This window comes from Lemur catta, chromosome 11, assembly GCF_020740605.2.
Source record: "Lemur catta isolate mLemCat1 chromosome 11, mLemCat1.pri, whole genome shotgun sequence".
NCBI lineage: Eukaryota > Metazoa > Chordata > Mammalia > Primates > Lemuridae > Lemur > Lemur catta.
The window spans coordinates 16,664,047-16,685,059 of NC_059138.1; the positions used below are offsets into that span (position 1 = coordinate 16,664,047).

General features: G+C 39.1%; 1 protein-coding gene across 1 annotated transcript in view; it reads right to left on the reverse strand.

Moving 5' to 3' along the window:
- The window catches only part of EXOC4 (exocyst complex component 4), a 721,344-nt gene that overhangs the window by 104,036 nt on the left and 596,295 nt on the right, over window positions 1-21,013 (reverse strand). Inside the window, exon 14 of the mRNA XM_045564932.1 lies at window positions 9,483-9,661. Coding sequence (XP_045420888.1) covers window positions 9,483-9,661 — 179 coding nt within the window. The remainder of the gene's footprint in view (window positions 1-9,482; window positions 9,662-21,013) is intronic.

Here is a 21,013-nt window from a genome sequence, read left to right on the forward strand (position 1 = left end):
CTGCAGCCTTCTGTGTTAAGAGAAACATGGATTCCCTGTGCCCTTCTCATTTAGCTGTCTTGAAAAGCATAGGAGGAAGATTTTTATATTTAATCAGATTTGGGCAACAGTTCAGCTAACTAACAACTGCGAAGCAGCAGTGGGTTGTTGTCCTAACTCTGGCATAGATACAAAGTACGGTGTCTCTGTGCCTGGTGTTCTTTTCCATAAAATGGGAAATCATGTTAATCCCAAGCTTCTGAGAATAGAAGAACTGGCAAAATAGCTACAAAGCATTTCCCAAATATAGAGAGTGACAGAAATTGAAGAAGAAATTTTTAGGGGCTCTAAATCAGTGGTTCTCAACCCTGGCTGTTGAAATTGCTCAGGGAGAGTTAAAAAGCATAGGTGATTCTGATAGGAGATGAGGTTGAGAACCACTGCTTTAGAACAGTGGTTCTCAGCCTCTGATTTGATTGGTTTGGGGTGCAGCCTGATGCCCAGGCTGTACCTTGGAACAATTACATCAAAATCTCTGGGAGTTGGGGGCTCAGCATCAGTATTTTTAAACCTCTCCAGCTGATTATAACTGATGTGCAGTCAAGTTTGAGAAGTGCTACTATAAAAGGACATGTCTCAGGAAGCAAGTTTCACTTGTAAATGAGTCAATACTGCACATTAAAGCCTAAAAATGTAAAAGAAACCACGAAAGTAATCCCATTTACAATAGCTACAAATAAAATAAAATACCTAGGGATAAACTTAACCAAAGAAGTGAAAGATCTCTATAATGAAAACTATAAAACATTGATGAAAGAATTTGAAGAGGACACAAAAAATGGAAAGATATTCCATTCTTATGGATTAGAAGAATCAATAATGTTAAAATCTCCATACTACCCAAAGCAATCTACAGATTCAATGTAATCCCCATCGAAATACCAATGATGTTCTTTACAGAAATAGAAAAAAAAATCCCAAAATTTATAAGGAACCACAAAAGCCAAAATAGCCAAAGCCATCCTGAGCAAAAATAGAAGAATCACATTACCTGAATTCAAATTATACTACAAAGCTGTAGTAACCAAAATAGCATGGTATTGGCATAAAAACAGACACATAGACCAATGGAATAGAATATGGAACCCAGAAATAAATCCACACATCTATAGTGAACTTATCTTTGACAAAGGTGCCAAGAACATACAGTGGAGAAACAGTCTCTTCAATAAATGGTGCTGGGAAAACTGGATATCCATATGCAGAAGAATGAAACTACACCCTTATCTTTCACCAAATACAAAAATTAAATAAAAAAGAATTAAAGACTTAAATCTAAGACCTGAAGCTATGAAACTACTAAAAGAAAACATTGGGGAAATGCTTCAGGACATTGGTCAGGGCAAGGACTTCCTGAGTACAGGCAACCAAAGCAAAATTGGACAAATGTGATCACATCAAGCTAAAAAGCTTCTGCACAGCAAAGCAAACAATCAACAATGTGAAGAGACAACCCACAGAATGGGAGAAAATATTTGCAAACTACCCATCTGACAAGGAATTAATAACTAGAATACACAAGGAGCTCCAACAATCAATAGGAAAACATCAAATAATCCTATATAAAAAATGAACAAAGAATCTGAATAGACATTTCCCAAAAGAAGACACATAAATGGACAACAGGTATATGAAAAAATGCTCAACATCATTAGTCATCAGAAAAATGCAAATCAAAACCACAATGAGATATCATCTCACTGCAGTTAAAATGGCTTTTATCAAAAAGACAGGCAATAACAAATGCTGGGGAGGATGTGGAGAAAGGGGGACCCTGGTACACTGTTGGTGGGAATGTAAATTAGTGGAACCACTATGGGGAATAGCATGGTGGTTCTTCAAAAAACTAAAAATAGAACTACCATGACTCAGAAATCCACTGCTAGGTATATATCCAGAGGAAGAGAATTCAGTATATTGAAAATATATCTGCACTGTGATGTTTACTGCAGCACTGTTCACAAAAGTCAAGAAGTGGAATCAACCTAAGTGTGCATCAGTGGATGAATATACACAATGGAATATTACATAGCCATACAAAGAATGAAACCCTGCCATTTGCAACAACCTGGATGGAACTGGAGAAGTGAAATAAGCCAAGCACAGAAAGACAAATCTTGCATGTTCTCACTCATATGTGGGAGCTCAATATTACAAACAATTGATCTGGAGGCAGAAAATAGAATGAGGGTTACCAGTGGCTGGGAAGGGTAGTGGGGAGGAGGGGATAAAGTGGGGATGGTCAATGGGTGCAAAAATAAGGTTAGTTAGATAGAATGAACAATATTTGACAGCACAAAGTGATTATTACGAACAATAAATTGTTAGGGTATACTTTTAAATAACTAAAAGGATGGAATTGGAATGTTCCTAACATAAAGAAATGAGAAATGCTTGAGGTGATGGATACCCCAATTACCCCGATTTGATTAATTCACGTTGTATGCCTGTATCAGAATATCACATGTACCCTATATATATGTATGTGTATATATATAACTATTATGTACCCATAATTGAAAATACAAAATTTTAAATATAATCAATTAGAACAAAAGAAAAAAAAGCTAGTGAAAATGGGTTAACAATTAGACTTTATTTTTTGTGAAGAAAATTTAGCTAAATTCTTTCAGTCTTAGCATAGTTTTGTTTGAAATTAATATAGTTGTATATTTTATTAAGGATTATTTAGTACATGTGGCAACCAAGAAGTAGCTGCTGGTCCTGATCAACTGGCTCAGGGTAGAAAACACAGCTTCTCCCACAGAGAGTATTTCAGACCCACAAAAGTATAATCAATATCAATTGTACAGTTGTTTAAGGTGGGCAGCCATTTCTTACAGCAACTATTCAACTTGCCCGAAGTTGAACTGGGCTTAGTATAGACACATCTATCATGTCAAAAAAAAATAGCCACTAGAAAGATAAACAGACAAAAGCAACTTGTGGTGAGAAAGTGGAGAGTTGATCTAGAATTCAGAAGGAACTGCTGAAAGAGGCCTACATAAATTGGAAGACACAAACCAGTCCCAGATCGTCAGTGGTAAGTTATGGTGACAGCATATACCCCCTTTTTTTCCCCTGGAGACAGACAGTCTCGCTCTGTTGGCCGGGCTAGAGTGCCATGGCATCAGCCTAGCTCACACCAACCTCAAATTCCTGGGCTTAAGTGATCCTTCTGCCTCAGCCTCCCAAATAGCTAGGACTACAGGCATGCACCACCATGCCTGGCTAATTTTTTTTCTATATATATTTTTAGTTGTCCAGTGAATTTCTTTGTATTTTCAGTAGAGACGGGGTCTTGCTCTTGCTCAGAGCTGGTCTCGAACTCCTGGCCTCGAGCGATCCTCCCGCCTCAGCCTCCTGGAGTGCTAGGATTACAGGCATGAGCCACCACACCTGGCCAATATACCCTTGATATGATGTCACGAGAATGACACCTTACCTCTGTGGGTTTCCTTTCCAAATCCTATAAGCCCAGTTGAATCATAAAAAGATATGAGATGTACCCATATTGAAGGACATTCTACAAATACCCAACCAGAATTCCTCTAAACTGTTGAGGTCACCCCCCAAAAGGGGAAAGTCTAGGAAACTGTCATAGTCTAGATGAATCTAAAGAGACATAATGACTAAATGTAATGTTATATATCCTGGATGGGATCCTGGAACAGAAAAAAGACATTGGAGAAAAACTAAGAAAATCTGAACAAAGTATAGACTTTAGTTAATAACAATGTATCAATACTAGCTCATTAGCTGTGCTGAATGCACCACCCTAACGTAAGAGGTTAACAACAGGGGAACCTAGGTGAGAGATACAAGGGAATTCACTGTACTATCTTTGCAGCTTTACACTAAATCTCAAAATATTATAAAATAAAATTTTTATTAAAGAAAATCAACTGGAGGAGCCCCACAAGGGGTATATTAGCATCCTTCCATGAATTGAGGTGTGGTATTATGTTACTGTAGCTACTGGAATCTTTGAGAGATGTAAAGAAAACACATGTCTGGCAAGTGGTCAGCAGAGAAACCAGGTTTAAAAAAGGGAAACCATGGTCATTTTATATCAGTTGACTTGAATATTTCTAAACGTAACTAAACAAATCAAATAATCAAATAACCAAAATCGCAAGAGAAATCATCTGAAGGTGTGTAAATTTGCCAATAATAAGAAATTAAGTTCCTGCCATAGTAGAACATCTGTCTTGTGGCTGATGGTATTGGGAGAAATAAAAGATTCTGAACAAATTATATAAATACAGCATTGGACAGTATTGCCCAAAAGGTGTGCTATACAAGAAAATTCCTGTGAGCTGCTCTGGGATGATAGAATTCCACAGAAAAATAAGTTTAAGAAACACTGCACTGCTAAAATTACTGGCTAATATATTAAAGATTTCAGAAGCTTTGTGGTATAGAATCATATTTCCTGTTCTCTACACTAATGTTTCCCAAGTCTATTTGATCACTATTACTTTCCCCTTTAGCATCAGTGAACTTTGATAGAAAAAATTTTGGATAATGCTGGGTCTAAAAAATACGTCTCTGTCAGGAAGGTACACATGATTTGGAGGCTGGACAAATAAAGTAACTAACCCTGTTTTGATATAGCTAGGTAGACATTTCTATGTTTCAAAGGCTAAGATTATGGACCGGCATCATTTTGGACCTTTACCAATGACCTAGGTGATGATCTACAGCAAGGCCCGATAGAACTTTCTGTGATGATGGAAACATTCTGTACCTGCACTGCCCAGTACAGCAGCCACTGAGCATCTGAGATATGGGGAGTATGACAGAGGAACTAAATTTTTAGTTTTAATTAATTTAAATAGCCACACAAGGCTATGGCTACTATAAAGGGCAGTACAATATCTAGAATATAATACATAACATAAGACAGACGGAGTTTTTAACTTAGAAAATACTTGCAGAACAAAAATAGAGAGTGACAAATTAGAGAAATGTTTTATTACAACTAGGATGAAATTCAAAAAAGATATGTGCAATAATCCTATATATTTAAGGCACAGAAATTCTGTTTAGGCACAAGAAAATGATCAGAAATGATCACAAGTCAACTGTAAGCATTAAAGTGCTTCCATTAAAATAAAATATGACCACCCTCCTGGAATGGTTTAATATAAATATGGCACAAAAGGTCAAGCTAATGCAGCGGCTTTAACCAATGTAGTAGAGAGAAAATTAAACTGGGGATTTTGAAGACTTATTCTGGCCCAGTTTGGCACAGACATGAAGTGTGATCACTCTGAGGCCTTAATTTCCTCATGTGCAAAATAACTGAGTTAGACCAGATGATTTCCTAGATCCCCAGCAATAAGCAAAAAGTATACAAATAATTGTATAACTAATATTGCAATTCCCAAATCAATCCCAGGAACCCAAATTATGAGATTTAGCTGCTTCGGAAATCAGAGGAATGTTTAACTTTGTGGTTGCGGAGACTTTAAAAGACTAGGGTATGACTCGTTCTTGCTTTTTAGAACTTCCACATTGGGAACTGTGTGAGCTGAAGGTGGATTGACCTGATGTCAAAAAAAACCCCTCCTCTAAGGTCCACGTTCACAAAAGCCAACAGTCAAATCATCATCCAAGAGGGTGAACTTGGACCACATCTGGGCTCCTAATCGTACTAGATTTAGGTGTCCTTGACTTAGAGACTGGCACCTTTGGGCCAAAAATCTTTAAAATTCAGAGATGAGAAGGTACAGGGCCAGGGAAATATTTTCAGATACATTAAAGTATTTTACAGAGAAAACAGTAACCATTTAATTTCTGAAGAGAGTACAAAAGAAGAAAGAGGTTTAGAATGAGGCATAGGGGCTTTAATAATAATAAAAATGATATCCTAGATGGTAAGGAGAATATATAATCAAGGAAGCTATAAACTCTCTAATCCTAGAGGTTTTTTCAGAACCCAAGATAGAAAAGAGGGCTTTCCTGAGGAAGCAATGCAGACAAAACAAGCCCTTAAACTTCCTTCCTGTTCTATGTAGGCTATTTTAAAAAACAATCCTTCCTTAAAACGAAAGGATGAGATACAAAATAATGTCATTAATGTTAAGATTAGAATGTAATCTAACAATTTTTTTATGTAGGTCATATTTTGTTCTTAGAGTTTTCTTAACCATAACAATTTCAGAGTCTTTATTTAGGATTCTTACCAACAGCAGGTATTACAAAGAGCAGGAATTATTTTGTACCTTTACTACAAGGTTGAAATTGTGATCAATGGGGAAAATATGTATGAACTTAGATTCTGAATGCCCAAAGCTAAATATGATTCTGCTCCACTTCCTTGCCTGTTACGGCAGGTCCTGACCATGAGGGTCTCCCAGAGGGAGGAGTGGGAGATAGAGACTGAGGTGGAGGGAGGAAAGAGAGAGAGAGCAGGTGTGTAATCACATCCATGACCTGACAGTAGCTTGTGAGCCTCTGGATCCAGCCACTCCTGAAGCTCTTTGACTTCTCAGTTTTATGAGTCAACGCATTCTTTTTCCTTTAATTAATCTGTGACTTTCAGCTGAAAGAATCTTCAGTAGAACAGGTGTAGGGCAGGTTGAGGGGAAGAATATCAGAAGAGATGGAACAGGAACCATGGACTGGGGTAGGACAAAAGTAAGAGCAGTACCTGTGGTGCGGTGAGGAGCTAGAAGACTTGACAAGACTCTTTTATGTGTAGAGGAGATAGAGTAACATTTAGGCAAATACTGAAAGAGATGGAAAAATACCTTTGAAAAAACCATCAACTCTAATCTCCTGGACATATGTATGGCTAACTATGTCCTGCCACCACAATGCAATACTTTCTACGGGATGACATGAAACGTTTCAGTTGGATGAGAATCCTGCTGTACCATCTGAAGAGATAGTCTACTATGAACACAATTTTCTGCAAACCTCTGCTGCTCCATTATATTAATAGCTTCTTAAGTTTAATAAAACATGGCATTTACCACACCGAATGGTTAGCAAGATGTGGAACAAGAAATAAACCTATGGTTTCTTCACATCCTAAGGAGCACTGTCCTCATGCTAGCCAGTCTCCAGACTTGGAAGCACCTTTGTTGCAATAATCATTTGGTTCACTTTTCCAAAGAGTGATAAAGAGCTGTCCCTTATTCCCTTTCTAGAGTCACAGTGACAGGGAGCAATCAAAGTAGCCCATTATCAGAGAATCCCCTACTTTGTTCAAATTATAAACATCAATGGGCCTCTCTTTTGAGAATTGAAAGAGCAGGCAAGTGTGGGTGAGCTAGGCTTGTCGTTCGCAAGATAAACCAGGTTCACTTGATGCTTTGTTTTAGCAAAGACACCGTAAGTAGTGATTGCACTTCACCTGGGTTTTGCACGGATCGTCAAAATGCTGACAGTCACTTAAATTAGTCACTGGGTGGAATAATCACCCTGAAAGGAACTGAGAGGGTACAACTTATATTATAAAATGGAACTGAGCACAAGAGACAAAGTGTTAATGGGTGTGGTAGAAGAGATCTTTGTCAGAATAATAGAGATGATTAAAGACATGAATTAGACATCAACTGTACTGGGTACTCTTAGTGACATGAGCACAACAGCTAAATTGTGCAATTTACAAAGTTAAGCATAACTCAGAGTGCATCTTTCTCCTTTTGAAAACAGTTGATGCCAGGTTAGCCTGTGTTAATCACTCAGTGGCTTGCTACAGAGGTCATGCATGATCTTGTGGAGCCTTTTTGGAATGGACAGAATAGAAATCTGGAGTTTTGTCATCAGAAATAAGAGATTGTATTACTAAATATTAGACACTGATGGCCCACTGAACGAGAGGACCCCTTCCAAACATCACCAGTAAACCTACCCAAGCAAACTTGCATTTGCAAGAGTCAAAGGAAACCAGGAAAAGAGGCATCTGGTCCCTTTTCTGAGCTATTCATTTTGCAATTAGCAAAGAGAAAATTAGCTCTTTCTGACTTTTTTTGGGAAGGGGAGGCAGCAGAGTGGGTCTGGAAGATAAAATGGATAAATTAAACTACTGCTTGTAATAGAACTGCCTGATTTTATGGGGTTATAAACTTGAAGGGGCCTTTTAAGGATACTTGCTTTGGGAATCTGCTCAAATGCAATACTGTGCCCAAACTATCCTTAATTGGTGGATACATTTTCTATTCTTATAGCTTTCTGAAAATAAACACGTACAATTTTATCATTGGATAAAAAGTAGTATTTTAAATAAAAAGTTTAAAAATAAAAGTATAAATAAATAGTAACATATTAAGAAGATTCCTAAAGCAAATGATATGATCTCCCCCAGAAGCCCACTTCTTTGTTTCTTTCACCCCATTGGGACTAGGGCTTGGTACATGGTCAGCATGAACCTCATATGGAGTAAGCATCCAAGGGACCCCTCAGATTCTTGGGGCCTGCTTTTCAGGGAATAATTTACCTCTGTGAATCTCATCCACACCTTTTCCATTTCTAGGCTGGAAACATGGTTAATCAAGTAATAATACCTTTTCAAATAACAATGATCATAAATAACACACTCTGAAGTTCATAGTCTAAATAATGTAAGCATTTCTAATAATTGTCTAACATTTAACCCTAATATTAAATGCAGAGCTGACTTAGCTTCTTTCTTCTTCCTGATTTTTTTTCCTTTTTCTCTCCTATTTCCATCTCTGTATTCATGCCTCTAAATCTGCCTTTTCCTTTATTCTTTCTTCGCACCATTTCTTATTTGCCTCTATTTTAACTATGTTACACATACTCCTAAAGTAATGCTTTAAAAATTATGAATTTTATAGTTATTAAAATGTATGTGCCCAAAGTTCTCAAACTGTTTTTCTCTGAGTCATTGGCCCTTGATAGAAAAAGAGGTTTTCCTTTCTTATTTCATATCCTGTTCCTTAATTTCCTTGAAATCTATAATTGTTATCTCTCAGCCATCTCTTTTCCAGAATAATTGTCCGCGTTGTCTCTATTTTCTAGCCTTAATCACTTCTATGACTCTAATAAAAAGATTCACTTTATATCAAGCTAAAATGAGAATGTCAACTATGTACTCAGCCCCTAGCTCTGAGACAGTCTCTGCCCTTGAGAAGTTGTTGTAGGGAGGACAAAAGGAATTGCTTTTTGTTCTTGATACACAGTGGTTCAATCTTACATGGTTTTCTGCGCCTAAGGTTCAATATCAAGCTATGTTAACATGGGCCTTTCCTGGCTTCCCACACCCCACATAGGGAAACTGAGACTAGCTCCTTTCCCAGAATCACAAAGTAGGAGAACGCAACACGAGCAGAATTCTAACGCGGATCTTCTGACAACTTGGGACATGCCCCCACAGGGTGACAGGTATACACACTCACATTTCAAATAAAATCACTCAGTCTAGTTCCTCAATTGTCCCCACAATAACTGCCCTGCTAGGTACTTACCCTGGGAAGTAGAAAGATTGGCAAAAGCAGACTTTGTTCGACCTGCCAACCATTCCAGGCTTTCGTGCATGTTGGCCAAAGCTTTGAGGTCACTGACGTCACAAAGGATGTCTTGTGGAGGGATTAATTTATCGCCCAGGTTCCCAATAAGAACTTCGGACTCCTTGCCAAAGGCGGCCCTGAAAAACAAATCAGAATCACATTTCAATACAGACTGGGAAAAGCAAGACCAGGCAACGCTTTTTAAGGCACGCCTAGCACCAGGACTGAGTTCACCCTACTTTATAGCATGCTTTTTCCTAGGTTTAACTTGGTGAGAAAACTATCACATGCCTGCTTACCATTATTTTGGTAGGACGAAAAGTTCTTAGAAGGAGAAATAAGTTGTACCTTTGACAGGAACCTGTATGAGCCTGACGTAAACAGTAACGGTCCCTGGGGATGCCACCTATGCTGCTGTCTTGCTGGTTTTTATCCTGGCCTGTGCTCATGGTCCGGAAGGTGATGAGCAGCGTAGGGTGTTAAATACGTCAATGGTTTGAAATGTATTGTAATGAAAATAAAACAACCACGTTAATCTGGTCACTAGAAAATATTTTAAAATGTTCAAAAGCAAAGAGGACTTAGCTTCTTTAACAGAGCAGGCTACAGCTGAGAGGAATGGCAGGCCTCATGCATTCACTCATTCATTTGCTTTTTCTAAAACTATAAGTATTAAGGCATTCAGCACTTGGAAAGAGAAACCAATACAAATCAATGCTGGGATCCTTTTACTGATTGGAAAATATAATCAAGTGGGTTTCACCAGAGCCCAGTGTCTTCAGAATGCTTTCTGGGGGGTTGAAAAAAGTCAAGTTACACGGGGTTACACAGGATGGAGCTGGACGGGACCCTGAGACTACAGGGTGCAGCCTCTGCCAAGATGAAGCAATGGAGGCTCAGAAAGCTAACTCTGCTCCATATACAACACATGAGTGGGAAAGCTGGGAAGTGGGCTGCCTTATTTCCACAGCTCTCTATCTTTTAAAAAGAAAAAGAAAGAGGGCCAAAATAAGAAAAGATGACTGAGAATGTTCAGGAAAAACATGTCTTTTCAGGAAAGTTACACACAGGTGGGAAAGCAGAGCTGACGCTGGAGGAGGTTGGAACAGGCACCTGGAGAGTTTTCTGTAAGTCCTGAGGCTTTTAAACCTCAAAACACCTTAAGTGAGAAGCAGCCAGGGCTTTACTGAAGTGGAATAAGCCATATTAAGTCTCGAGCATGCAGTGATTAAAAATAGTTGACATATAGTCAGAAAGATGCTTAATTGACACATAGGCACTTACTGCCCAACACTGTAGCAGACGCTCAGTGTTGAAAGAAACAACGGCTGTGAATGAAGTCCTTATTAAAAATGTTTATGCTACCAAGTAGTGACTCATGATTAGCCTTCTTATGTCAACAGAGAGTTACCTTTTTTTAAGGAAAAGCCAAAACTGATTGTCTGATTTGGGTAAGTTGTGGCTAGGGAGGCAGTAAGGAGCAGTGGGCTGAGCTCATGAAACTTGGGTCTTGGGGTCTTGTAAAAGGCCTTCGGATGGGGCCCCAAATTCTGCATTTTTAACTAGTTTCCAGGTGACGCCCAGGCTTGTTTGTCTGTGAAGCATGCTTTCCTGGAGTAGCAAGGGTTGGAGCACAGGCTTCAAAGTCAGATAAACCTGGGTTTGAATCCTGAATCTGCCACTTGCTTGTTGTGTGATGCTGCTAACTTCCCTGAGCATTCTTATCTAGGGGTAATAGTACTGACCTTACACAAAGTAATGTAAGGTTTAGAGGAGGTGACTTAGAAACTTTTTATTGGGAAAAATTAATTACAAAGAAGAGGGAAGAGTATAACAACCCCCCCACGCATCTCATGTATCCATCTCCCAGCTTCGACCGTTAGCAACTCATGGGCAGTCTTATTTCTTCCATCCCTACCTACCCCCTCCCCACCTTATTTTGAAGCCAATTATTCAGGCAATGCTTTTAATTGCATAACTGTGTGGAACTTGGTAGAACCTAATTAGCTGTAGTTACTATTCTAAGGTCTGTTGAGACAACTAGTTTATTTAGCATCAACCCAAGGTATATGATGATGAATAAATTTAAATACATAAGAATGAGCAGGAGGAAATAAGTCAGGTCTCAAGGGCTAGTTTTACAAATGGAACTCTGTAACACCAAAGCGTATGTCATTGTGTCTCACAGTCCAGACTTCTATCAGAATCTTCAAGAGCTAAGTGATTATAACAGAAACCACTAGTTGCCTACCCAATATCCATTACCCCATGCCTTCTTGGTACAAGGACCCTGAAATTGTTGGGGTCAGCAATGTGTCCAACTTAAAATGAAACAAAACAAAAAACCCCACTAAATTTTCCTGCCCCTCTTGTGTAGGTGGTGGCCAATGAGACGTGAACCGCAATCAGTAGATGGGCTTCAAGAAAGCTCTCTCGGGCAATCTCAGTTGGCAGGGCCCTCTTTTGCCTTTCCCCCTTCTGGAATGCAGCTATGGCAACTGCGGCTGCAGTAGCTCTTCTCAAACATCAGGTGACCTTGAGCATGGGAGCCAGGGCTGAGATTAACGGAGCCAAAAGATAGAGAGGGAACTGGTGCACTGATGCCATCATGGAGCTGCAATGCAGTCCCAGACAATATGCTTCTGAGTTTCATGTCACAGCAGAGAAAATGAAACCCTATTTGTTTAAGCCACTGCTATTTCAGGTTCCTGTTACTAGCTGCTAAATGCAATGTCTAACTGACACAATTATCTAATTAGCATAAGTGATGTCATCCTCAGAAAACTTTCTCTGAATTTAGATATCCCTAAAATTCAGTTACTGGGAAAAGCAAAACAATGTCTCCTCCACGACTTAAGTCCAGAAGACATTTATGATATTTTCCCCTTGGCTGTCTCTCAGTTAGGTTGTAAATATTTAGTTTTCTTAATCTGCCTTTCTACATCAACTGTTCTAGCCCCTTAATCATCTTTGATAGATATAACACAAAAAATGCCTCTGAGCTGGGTGGGTAGAAAGCAACAAGGGAGGCAAACAGCTTTGAAAACGAGGCTTGGAGCTATTTTTATGCATATAGGTGTAACCCTGGGTGGAATGTGACAATCAAGACAAATGTATTTATGTAGAAGTCTAATCTGCTTGAGTGGGGATCTTGGGCCTTGGGCACAATGGCGGTGCGCTTGCAGCGCAAGATGCCTACCCCATTTCCCTTGGCTTAACCTCCTCAGACAGGAGAGCAACAGACTGAGAAAAATACAAACTGCCTCATGTTGAATACATAGCAGACATCTCATTTGACAGGAATCCATAATCACCCCCTAACAACCTGAAAAGAGCACAGAAACCATGATATGGAGAATAAGTGATTGACAGCCATAACCATTTCACATAAAATAATCATTCCTTCCAGGATGTGTGTGTGTCAAGGAGCTTGGTGGAAGGTTTTTATGTGTGAGAATAACCTTAAAAGGATGGCTTTAGCTGCTTGACTACAGATTTTTTTTTCTAAATCCTCTGATTTATTAAATTATGGTATAGCCATAGTGTGGAAAGCTATCAAGTCATTAGAAATTATATAGCAGAAAATACTTGATATGATAGAAAGATGTTTGGTATACCTTATATTTAGCCATGATATGCAGTTGATTAAATAAACTTATAAAGCTATATGTACCATATGATATTAATGGAAAATAATCAAATATATGAACCTAAGAAAGATTGGATATCTGGATACCAAAATGATAATTGGACTGTGTGACTGGATCATGCTTTCTGCTTTTCTGTACTTTCCACATTTTCTCCAAAAAAACATGGTTAGGTTTTAAGTCAATAATTACAAAGTAGAGGGAAGAAAAGTGGAAAATCTCCCCACACGAGAAAACTTTCAAACGGGCATGTCAAGAACCCCAGCATGGAAAACTGGAGGACACGGTACTGCAGTCTCTTGCCCCCAGAGGGAGACAGGGAGTGGTTGGCCTGAAGGCTGGTCTGGACTTGTGGCTCCAGGCTTGCTAACGTAGTCACCGTCCCCTGCAGAGCATCTCACTGCCAGAATGACCACCACCTGGCATCTGGACCAGTATTATTTCCTCTTTCTGGATCTGAAATTTTACATACTCTTCATCTTCTGCTAATTATGAATGGGCAGTAGAATAATCATCATAATCAGAAAGCAAAAAGTAACAGGTGCTCGGTAATTGCCCAAATATTATCTGACATAGCCAGGAACAGAAATCAGAACTAAGAATGTGTATGTTTTGGGTACTGAACCCCGAATGAGGAGTCGCCTTCCTAATCAGTTGGCCAACACGCTCCCATAGAAGGCTATGACGCTGAAGAAGCTTGTTAAACCTGTTAAGCTTAATTTTTGCCACACAATTATTTGTAAACTTTAATAAGCTCAATCTGACAAGAATTCATTTAAATGAATTTTGCCAAGACTGTTAAACCTATTTAACTTAATTTTGCCACACAATTATATTCTTTAAAGAGGTCTATCTGACGAGCATTCTTTTAAGAAAAATTTGCCAAAGATGCCCCAAATTGTCTCCATTTAGGGTTTAAGGAATTCTGTTATCCACTGAAAAAAAAGGCAGAAAAGTCTGCATTTCCAGCAGACGAAAGAACTACCATAAACGGTTTCCAAGTAACTGATTTGCAGATCTATGCTATATCTGTATGATCATATAACATACACACTCAGACCCATTTTCCCTCTCCCTACCCCATTCCAAACTTCTTTGACAGCAAAAGAAGTGAGGCAGGGCCCACAGTCCTGGAGCTCCCATCTTTTGCTGTGCACCCGGTTACCCAGGAGGAGCTGGCCTGATGGGTAAAATGGCCTCTGCAGGATTTAGCTATGGTATCAGTCAGGGGACCACACTTACCAAGCTGGGGTGCTGGAATGCTTTGACCCAGAGACCAACATATAGGGTTTCCCCTTTCTTTCCCCCAACCAATAACAAGAAAATGTGGGTCTGGGAACCAAAGATTAAAAGTAGAAGTGGCCCCTCCTCTCAGTATTAAAAGAGACTCATAGAGGTTTTGCTCTTGCCACTGCAACTTTGGGCTAAGCCCATCTAGTATGCTTCCCCTGGAAGAAACAGCGGTGACTGCATTAAATTGAAGGAGAGGTTGTCATCTGGCTATCTGGGGCTTCTGGCACCACTGAACCAATAGGCAGAGAAAGGGGTTACTTCAATGCCTGGATTGAGTGATCTGATTTGCCAAGGAGAAAGTAAGTTGCTTCTATGCAAGAAGGGCAGGGAGGACCACGCTGAGTTCACTGGGACCCCTCTACGTCCATGTCTATAGTAAATGTAATGGGAAAACCACAGAAGCCTAAGAAAGGCAAGACCACTAAGAACAAAGGCTAGGTTAAACACAAACAGGTCAAGAACTCTGACCAGCTGAGGCGCTGGAAGAAGAACATGGGCTAGGTGGTAGAAGAAGGAAGTGACAAATATCACCTGCTGCCTCGTGACCAGCTACGGAAAGGAGGACTGCAGCAGCCTTACATTCCAATGCATATATTAATCCATGGTTTCTTTTTGTTCCCCTACTATTTTTATATTGTGATAAGATATACATAACAAAATTTATATTAACCATTTTAAAATTTACAATTTAGTGGCGTTAAATACATTCACAATGTTGTGCAACCATCCATTTCTGGAATCGTTCCATCATCCCAAACAGAAACTCTGTGTCCAGTAAACAGTAATGTCCTGTTCCCACCTCCCCTCAGCCCCTGTAACCACTGCTCTACTTTGTGTCTAGGAATATCCCTATTCTAGATACCTCATATAAGTAAAATCATACATGTCCTTTTATATCTGGCTTATTTCACTTAGCATAATGTTTTCAAGGTTCATCCTTGTTGTGACATATATTGGAATTTCATTCCTTTTAAAAGCTGAATAATATTCCATTGCATCCCACATTTTGCTTATCCATTCATCTGTTGATGGACATTTGGATAGTTTCCATCTTTTGGCTTGTGCAACTAATACTGCTATGAACATGGGTGTACAAGTTTCTGTTGGAGTCCCTGCTTTCAATTCTTTTGGGTATGTACCTAGGAATGGAACTGCTGAATCATATGGTAGTTCTGTTTAACTTTATAAGGAACTGCCAAATTGTTTTCTACAGTGGCTACACCATTTTATATTCCCAGCAGCAGTGTACAAAGGTTCCAATTTCTCCACATCCTTGCCAACATTCGCTAGTTTCTGTTTTTGTTTTTATAAAAATAATGGCCATCCTAATAGGTATGAAGTAGCATTTCCCCTCTTATTATATATGAGGAGCATTGGTAGTTATCTTGTATTAAGCAGAAGCATGGATATGGGTATAAGGGTGAGAACAGATATAGAATACAAGGCGTGGACCCTAAAAGTCCTAGGCTGCTTTGCTCTAAAGCTCCATTCCTCATGTTTCGCCTGCTCTGATCTGCACTGGGGGCAGAAGCTGAGTTCAAACAAAGGAGGCCCTGGTGGGAAACTGAAGAGCAAAGGGAAAGGAGAAGCCAGGGCATTTGTCCTCCTACCTCTCTGTCTTGGGTGTGTCTCCTGAAATGGCTGCATCTCCTCCGGTCCCAGCTCTTGCCATGCCCCAACTTCTCTTCGGTGCTTCCTTGCTCCGGTAAGTGCCTCTCCCCTTTAGCATTCCAGCTAAGGGGCTGGGGGTGGGAGTGGTAATGGCTTCCAGCTGTTGCTAATCTATGGGTTACCTTAATGTCCCCTGTTTGATACTCAGATCCTCATTAACCTGTGTAACCAATTCCCTGCATAAACACCCTCTGAGGTAAATATTTGAAGTGGTTTCTGTTTTCCATGTTAGACCTTGATTTATATAAGACCTAACAACAATGTTTGACTACATTTGATGCTATTGGGAACTGATTAAATTCTTTGGCACGGGGATTAATTAGCTCTGTTGTATACGTAGAGAAACTGAGACATGTTAAGGTGACCTATAAAAGATCTCTTAGCCATTATCTGTCAGGGTTTAAACTGATGAAGGTTATAAAAAGGTCAGGACACTCACCTAGATTCCTATTAACACCAACTGATTCTTATGAGATGGGACAATGGTACTTCCATTTAGCAATTTTGCTTTTTACAACTGCTCAATCTTCAACCCTTTCAAAACCTAATTCATTTGTGTCAAAAATAATGGGGGTAGTACCATTCTGATGGGTTCTTTAATCAGGTTTTCAAAAATTGTTTTTCTAAGATGATCTTAGCTAAACCCTCATAAATAGGAAGTAATAAAATTGTCCAGTTATCTTGATTGCAATATTTTTTCTCCTAGAAATTGCTAAAACTCATCACTGAGTCTATCCTTCACTGGTTTTCATGCATGTGCATTTCATTATACACTATCATGTGAGTAGCTATTTTTCATATTTAATCAGTAATTGCTCCTTTCTAGAAGTTTGTCTCCTCCTTCAGTGATCATCATCAACGATTTTCATTCACTTTTCTGCCAACTTTTCTTCTACCATTTAAAAACTTGGGATGCTTCTCACTAGCTAGATGAGGCTGGGCAGTCCCACAATGTGCAGAGGCAGAATTGGGAACGAGAGCGAAAAGTTCTCAGTGTGTTCTTTGCAATCAAGTTGCATATGAGAAAATATCAGTAACTTCCCTTCTCTTGAGTTCTGCTCAGGATTTAAAACAATATTCATTTATTTAGGAAATTGGAGTTGCTGGGTTCAGAGATGACAACCAGAGAAATTTACCATTACCATCATCAAGATGAGCATGTGTGTATGTGTGTTGTGGGGGATGTTGTGGGGGTTGGAGGGAAACCAGCTCTTCCTCTTGTGCCTTTAAATCAGCTTGTTTGCTGGGATAGTCACAAAACACCAGACTTATAGATTTATGGTGTTTTAGCATTGAGAGGGATCTTGACAATTAGTCTAAACCAGTGGTTCTCACTCGGCTGTACATTAAAAGCTTAACCAGGGAAATTTAAACAAAATACCTGATGCCAAATTCCACTTGCAGAAATCCTGATTTAATTGGTTATGGGTGGGGCTCAGGCATGGGCATTTAAAAAAGATAATGGCTTCATTGAGATATAATTTACATACTATAAAATTATCCACTTAAAATGTATAGTTCAATGGTTTTTAGTACAGTCACAGAGTTATGCAATCATGACCATAATTAATTTTAGAAAATTTTCATCACTCCAAAAAGAAACATTGTATCCATCCATACTTACCCCTGACCTTCAATCCCCAGCCCTAGGAAAATACTATTTTCTCTTTATAGATTTCCCTACTCCGAACATTCATATATGATTCCTATTTATATACATGGAATCATACAATATGTGATCTTTGTGATTAGCTTCTTTCATTTAGCATGTTTTCAAGGTTCATCCATGTTCAAGCATGTAGCAGTACTTTCTTTCAATATTCCATTGTATGGATATACCACATTTATCCATTCATCAGTTGATGCACTTGGGTAGTTTCCACCTTTTAGCTATTATCATAATGCTTCTATGAACATTTGTGTGTAAGTTTTTGTGTGAATGCTTGTTTTCATTTATCTTCAGTACATATACCTAGGAATAGAATCATTTAAGGATATGATAACTCTATCTTTAACCTTCTGAAGAAATGTCAGAGTGTTTTTCAAAATAGCTGCACCATTTTACATTTCTATGAGTGGTATATGAGGGCTCCAATTTCTTTACAGCCTTGCCAATACTTGCTATTATCTGTCTTTTTTAAAATTATAGTCATCTTAGTGAGTGTGAAGTAGTAGTGAGTGTGGCTTTGACTTGCATTTTCCTGATGGCTAATGATGTGCTTATTAACCATTTGTATATCTTCTTTAGAGAAACGTCTACTCTGATTCTTTAATTTTTTAATTGGGTTGTCTTTTTATTATGGAGTCATTCATTCTTTAGCAGATTTTACTAGGAACCCACCATTACGTCAGCCCTGTCCTAGATCCTGCGGTGGGTTCCAAGCTCACTAGAATGATTTCCTAATCCACTAATATGTCATGACCCAGAGTATGAAAAATGCTGTGTTAAAATTTGCTTGGCTCTATAAATGTGTTCTTTGGCTAGATCTACCAAAGAAGTGAATATTTACCGAACATTTTATAGAGAAAACTGAAGCACACAGAGGAAGACTGGCACTGTGTTTGTGGAGCAGTAGGGAACTAGCAGTAAACAGTCACAGGGTTTGAGGATGTGTGGACATTTTTTTTAAGCAAATGAAAGTTTTAAACCAAAGTGAAAATTACCCAGGTTTACATAACCTACAGTGTTGGGCACTGATCCCCTGGCCCACCCCTCCCTAGCCTCAGGCCTGTGCAAGAAACAACCACATACAACTGTTTAAAAAAAAATGATTTCTGTTTGCAAATTCTTCCAGTGATTATATACATTCTCTAAAGATTTTGTCGAAATGGCTACTTATTGATGTATTAATTTTAGGCATCTTGCTTGAGGGATGGGTGAGGATTTAGGTTACTTATGTCCCCTTCCTTCAGCCCCAGTTACAGCGCCTTCCCCTTCCCAATGTATTATAGTTATATCATGATTTTTTGCTGTTCTACTGGTGTCTTCTGTGTATGTTTATCCACATTTTCACCTCTAGCAGTAGCAGTCACCACAGTATTAAGCGTCTGCTTGCCTGTTTGACTCCCCCCCCAGATCGTGGGCTCCTAACCTGGGTGGGAAGCCAGGTGGTGTGCAAAGGGGCAGAGGGTTTCTGGGAGGAGAAGTTGGAGGAGTGCACATCTGAGCTGAATCTTGAAAGCTGAGCTGGGCAGGTACAGGAGGGGGAGGGGGGATGAGCAGAGGGCCTTCCGGGAAGAGGGCAATGTAAAAGCAGAGGGCCTTTCAGACCAAGGGGTATGAAAGAGTATGGCAGAATGGGAACCTGAGAAAGTTCAACAGGGAAAGACAGACAGATGTGAGGAGGCAAGTGGTCCTTCATGCCCTGGCAGGAATTTAAGCCCCCAGCAGAGAACAGGTCAGCAGAGACAGAACTGGGCAAGGACTTCAGCAGGCACAGCCTTCTCAGCAGGGGTTCTGGGTGGTCCCACCGCTCGCCCTTGCCTTAGGAGCACCTCTTCCCCCCACCCACCCAGGCTTCCTCACGGGCATCCTGCCCACCACCACGACGGCACCGATGATCATTACCAGTCAAGAGCTAAGTGGGACTATATTAGAAGAATTATATATATTTTTAAATTAAGACTCCAAATGAGAGAAAGAGGAATGGAATTAAATGTACACCTAAATGAAAAAAAACTCCACAATCTGAAATCACACAAAAAGTAAAATGTAGAAAACAAATTAATGACTTTCTAATGATACTAACAAGTAATCATAATTCTCAAATAACTGTCCAGTAGACTAGCATTGATGTGCTGTGTAGGGGAGATTTTTAAATCTATTTGTTTGCTTTCCATTTACTGCCAATCTTATGCTGACAAGAGTCATATCATTTTGATATAATAATGGAGTGCCTAATTCCGTCACCTTAAACATTAATTGATATGTTTGCAGCTTAGTTCCCAGTTAATGACCTGTCTTTTCTGTTTAATTTTGAGATTTAAGTCAGCTTCTCATCTAGACTTGCGTGGCGGTGTTTTATATCCATCTATATGACCTTCATCTTGTTTAAGTGAAGAAGAAAAAAAAAAAAACATTTCAGCAAAGCATTTTCTACTCTTGCAGTTATTTAATATATTCATGTTTTCTGATTCATGTTTCCTTTTATACTTATATTTTTAAAGTCCTAGTAAGCATCCAGAGATAGTGAAATAAATACCTCCATTCTAACCAATACTTTATTCATGGTAGCTAAAGTTGTTTTTTTCCTGTATCATCTCTTGCACTTGCCCCTTCGAATTTATATGAAGATTTTTCAATAGCTGTGGTTAGCTGGGACCTTTTAACAGCTGTTGCTTATACTGAGAACCTTTTAAATTTCCAAGTGGAACTTTTCTGAAAATCATTTATGCTCTACTTTATTCATACCATTTCTACATCTAAATACATTCCTCACTCTTCTAGATTTCTGCTTCTCTTATAATCATCTAACTGGATGGAGAAATTAAAGAGGTACAAAGACCCAACAAAGGCAAAACCAAAACAACTAGTTAATGGAAGTGGTGAGGACTTGCAGGCCTCTGAGCTTCCAAAGGGAACATGTTACTATGTAACTTTTAGGGCACTGAAGGCATGTTCTTCCAAAGAGAGGCCTCCCCATTCCTTACATTTCGTTTCTGGCATTTGAAGAGTGGCTTATGCTTCCAATTTTTAAATTCAGTTTCATTCACTCAATATTTATGGAGGCTATTTGCTGTGCCATAAGGGTTTCACAGAAGGAAAATATTTAATAAAAGTACAAACCTGATTTCTGCTTTTATTCTCTTTTTTCATTAAACATTTGATATATTACTCATGCCAAATAAAAACTGAAGAATTACCATGACCAACTAGCT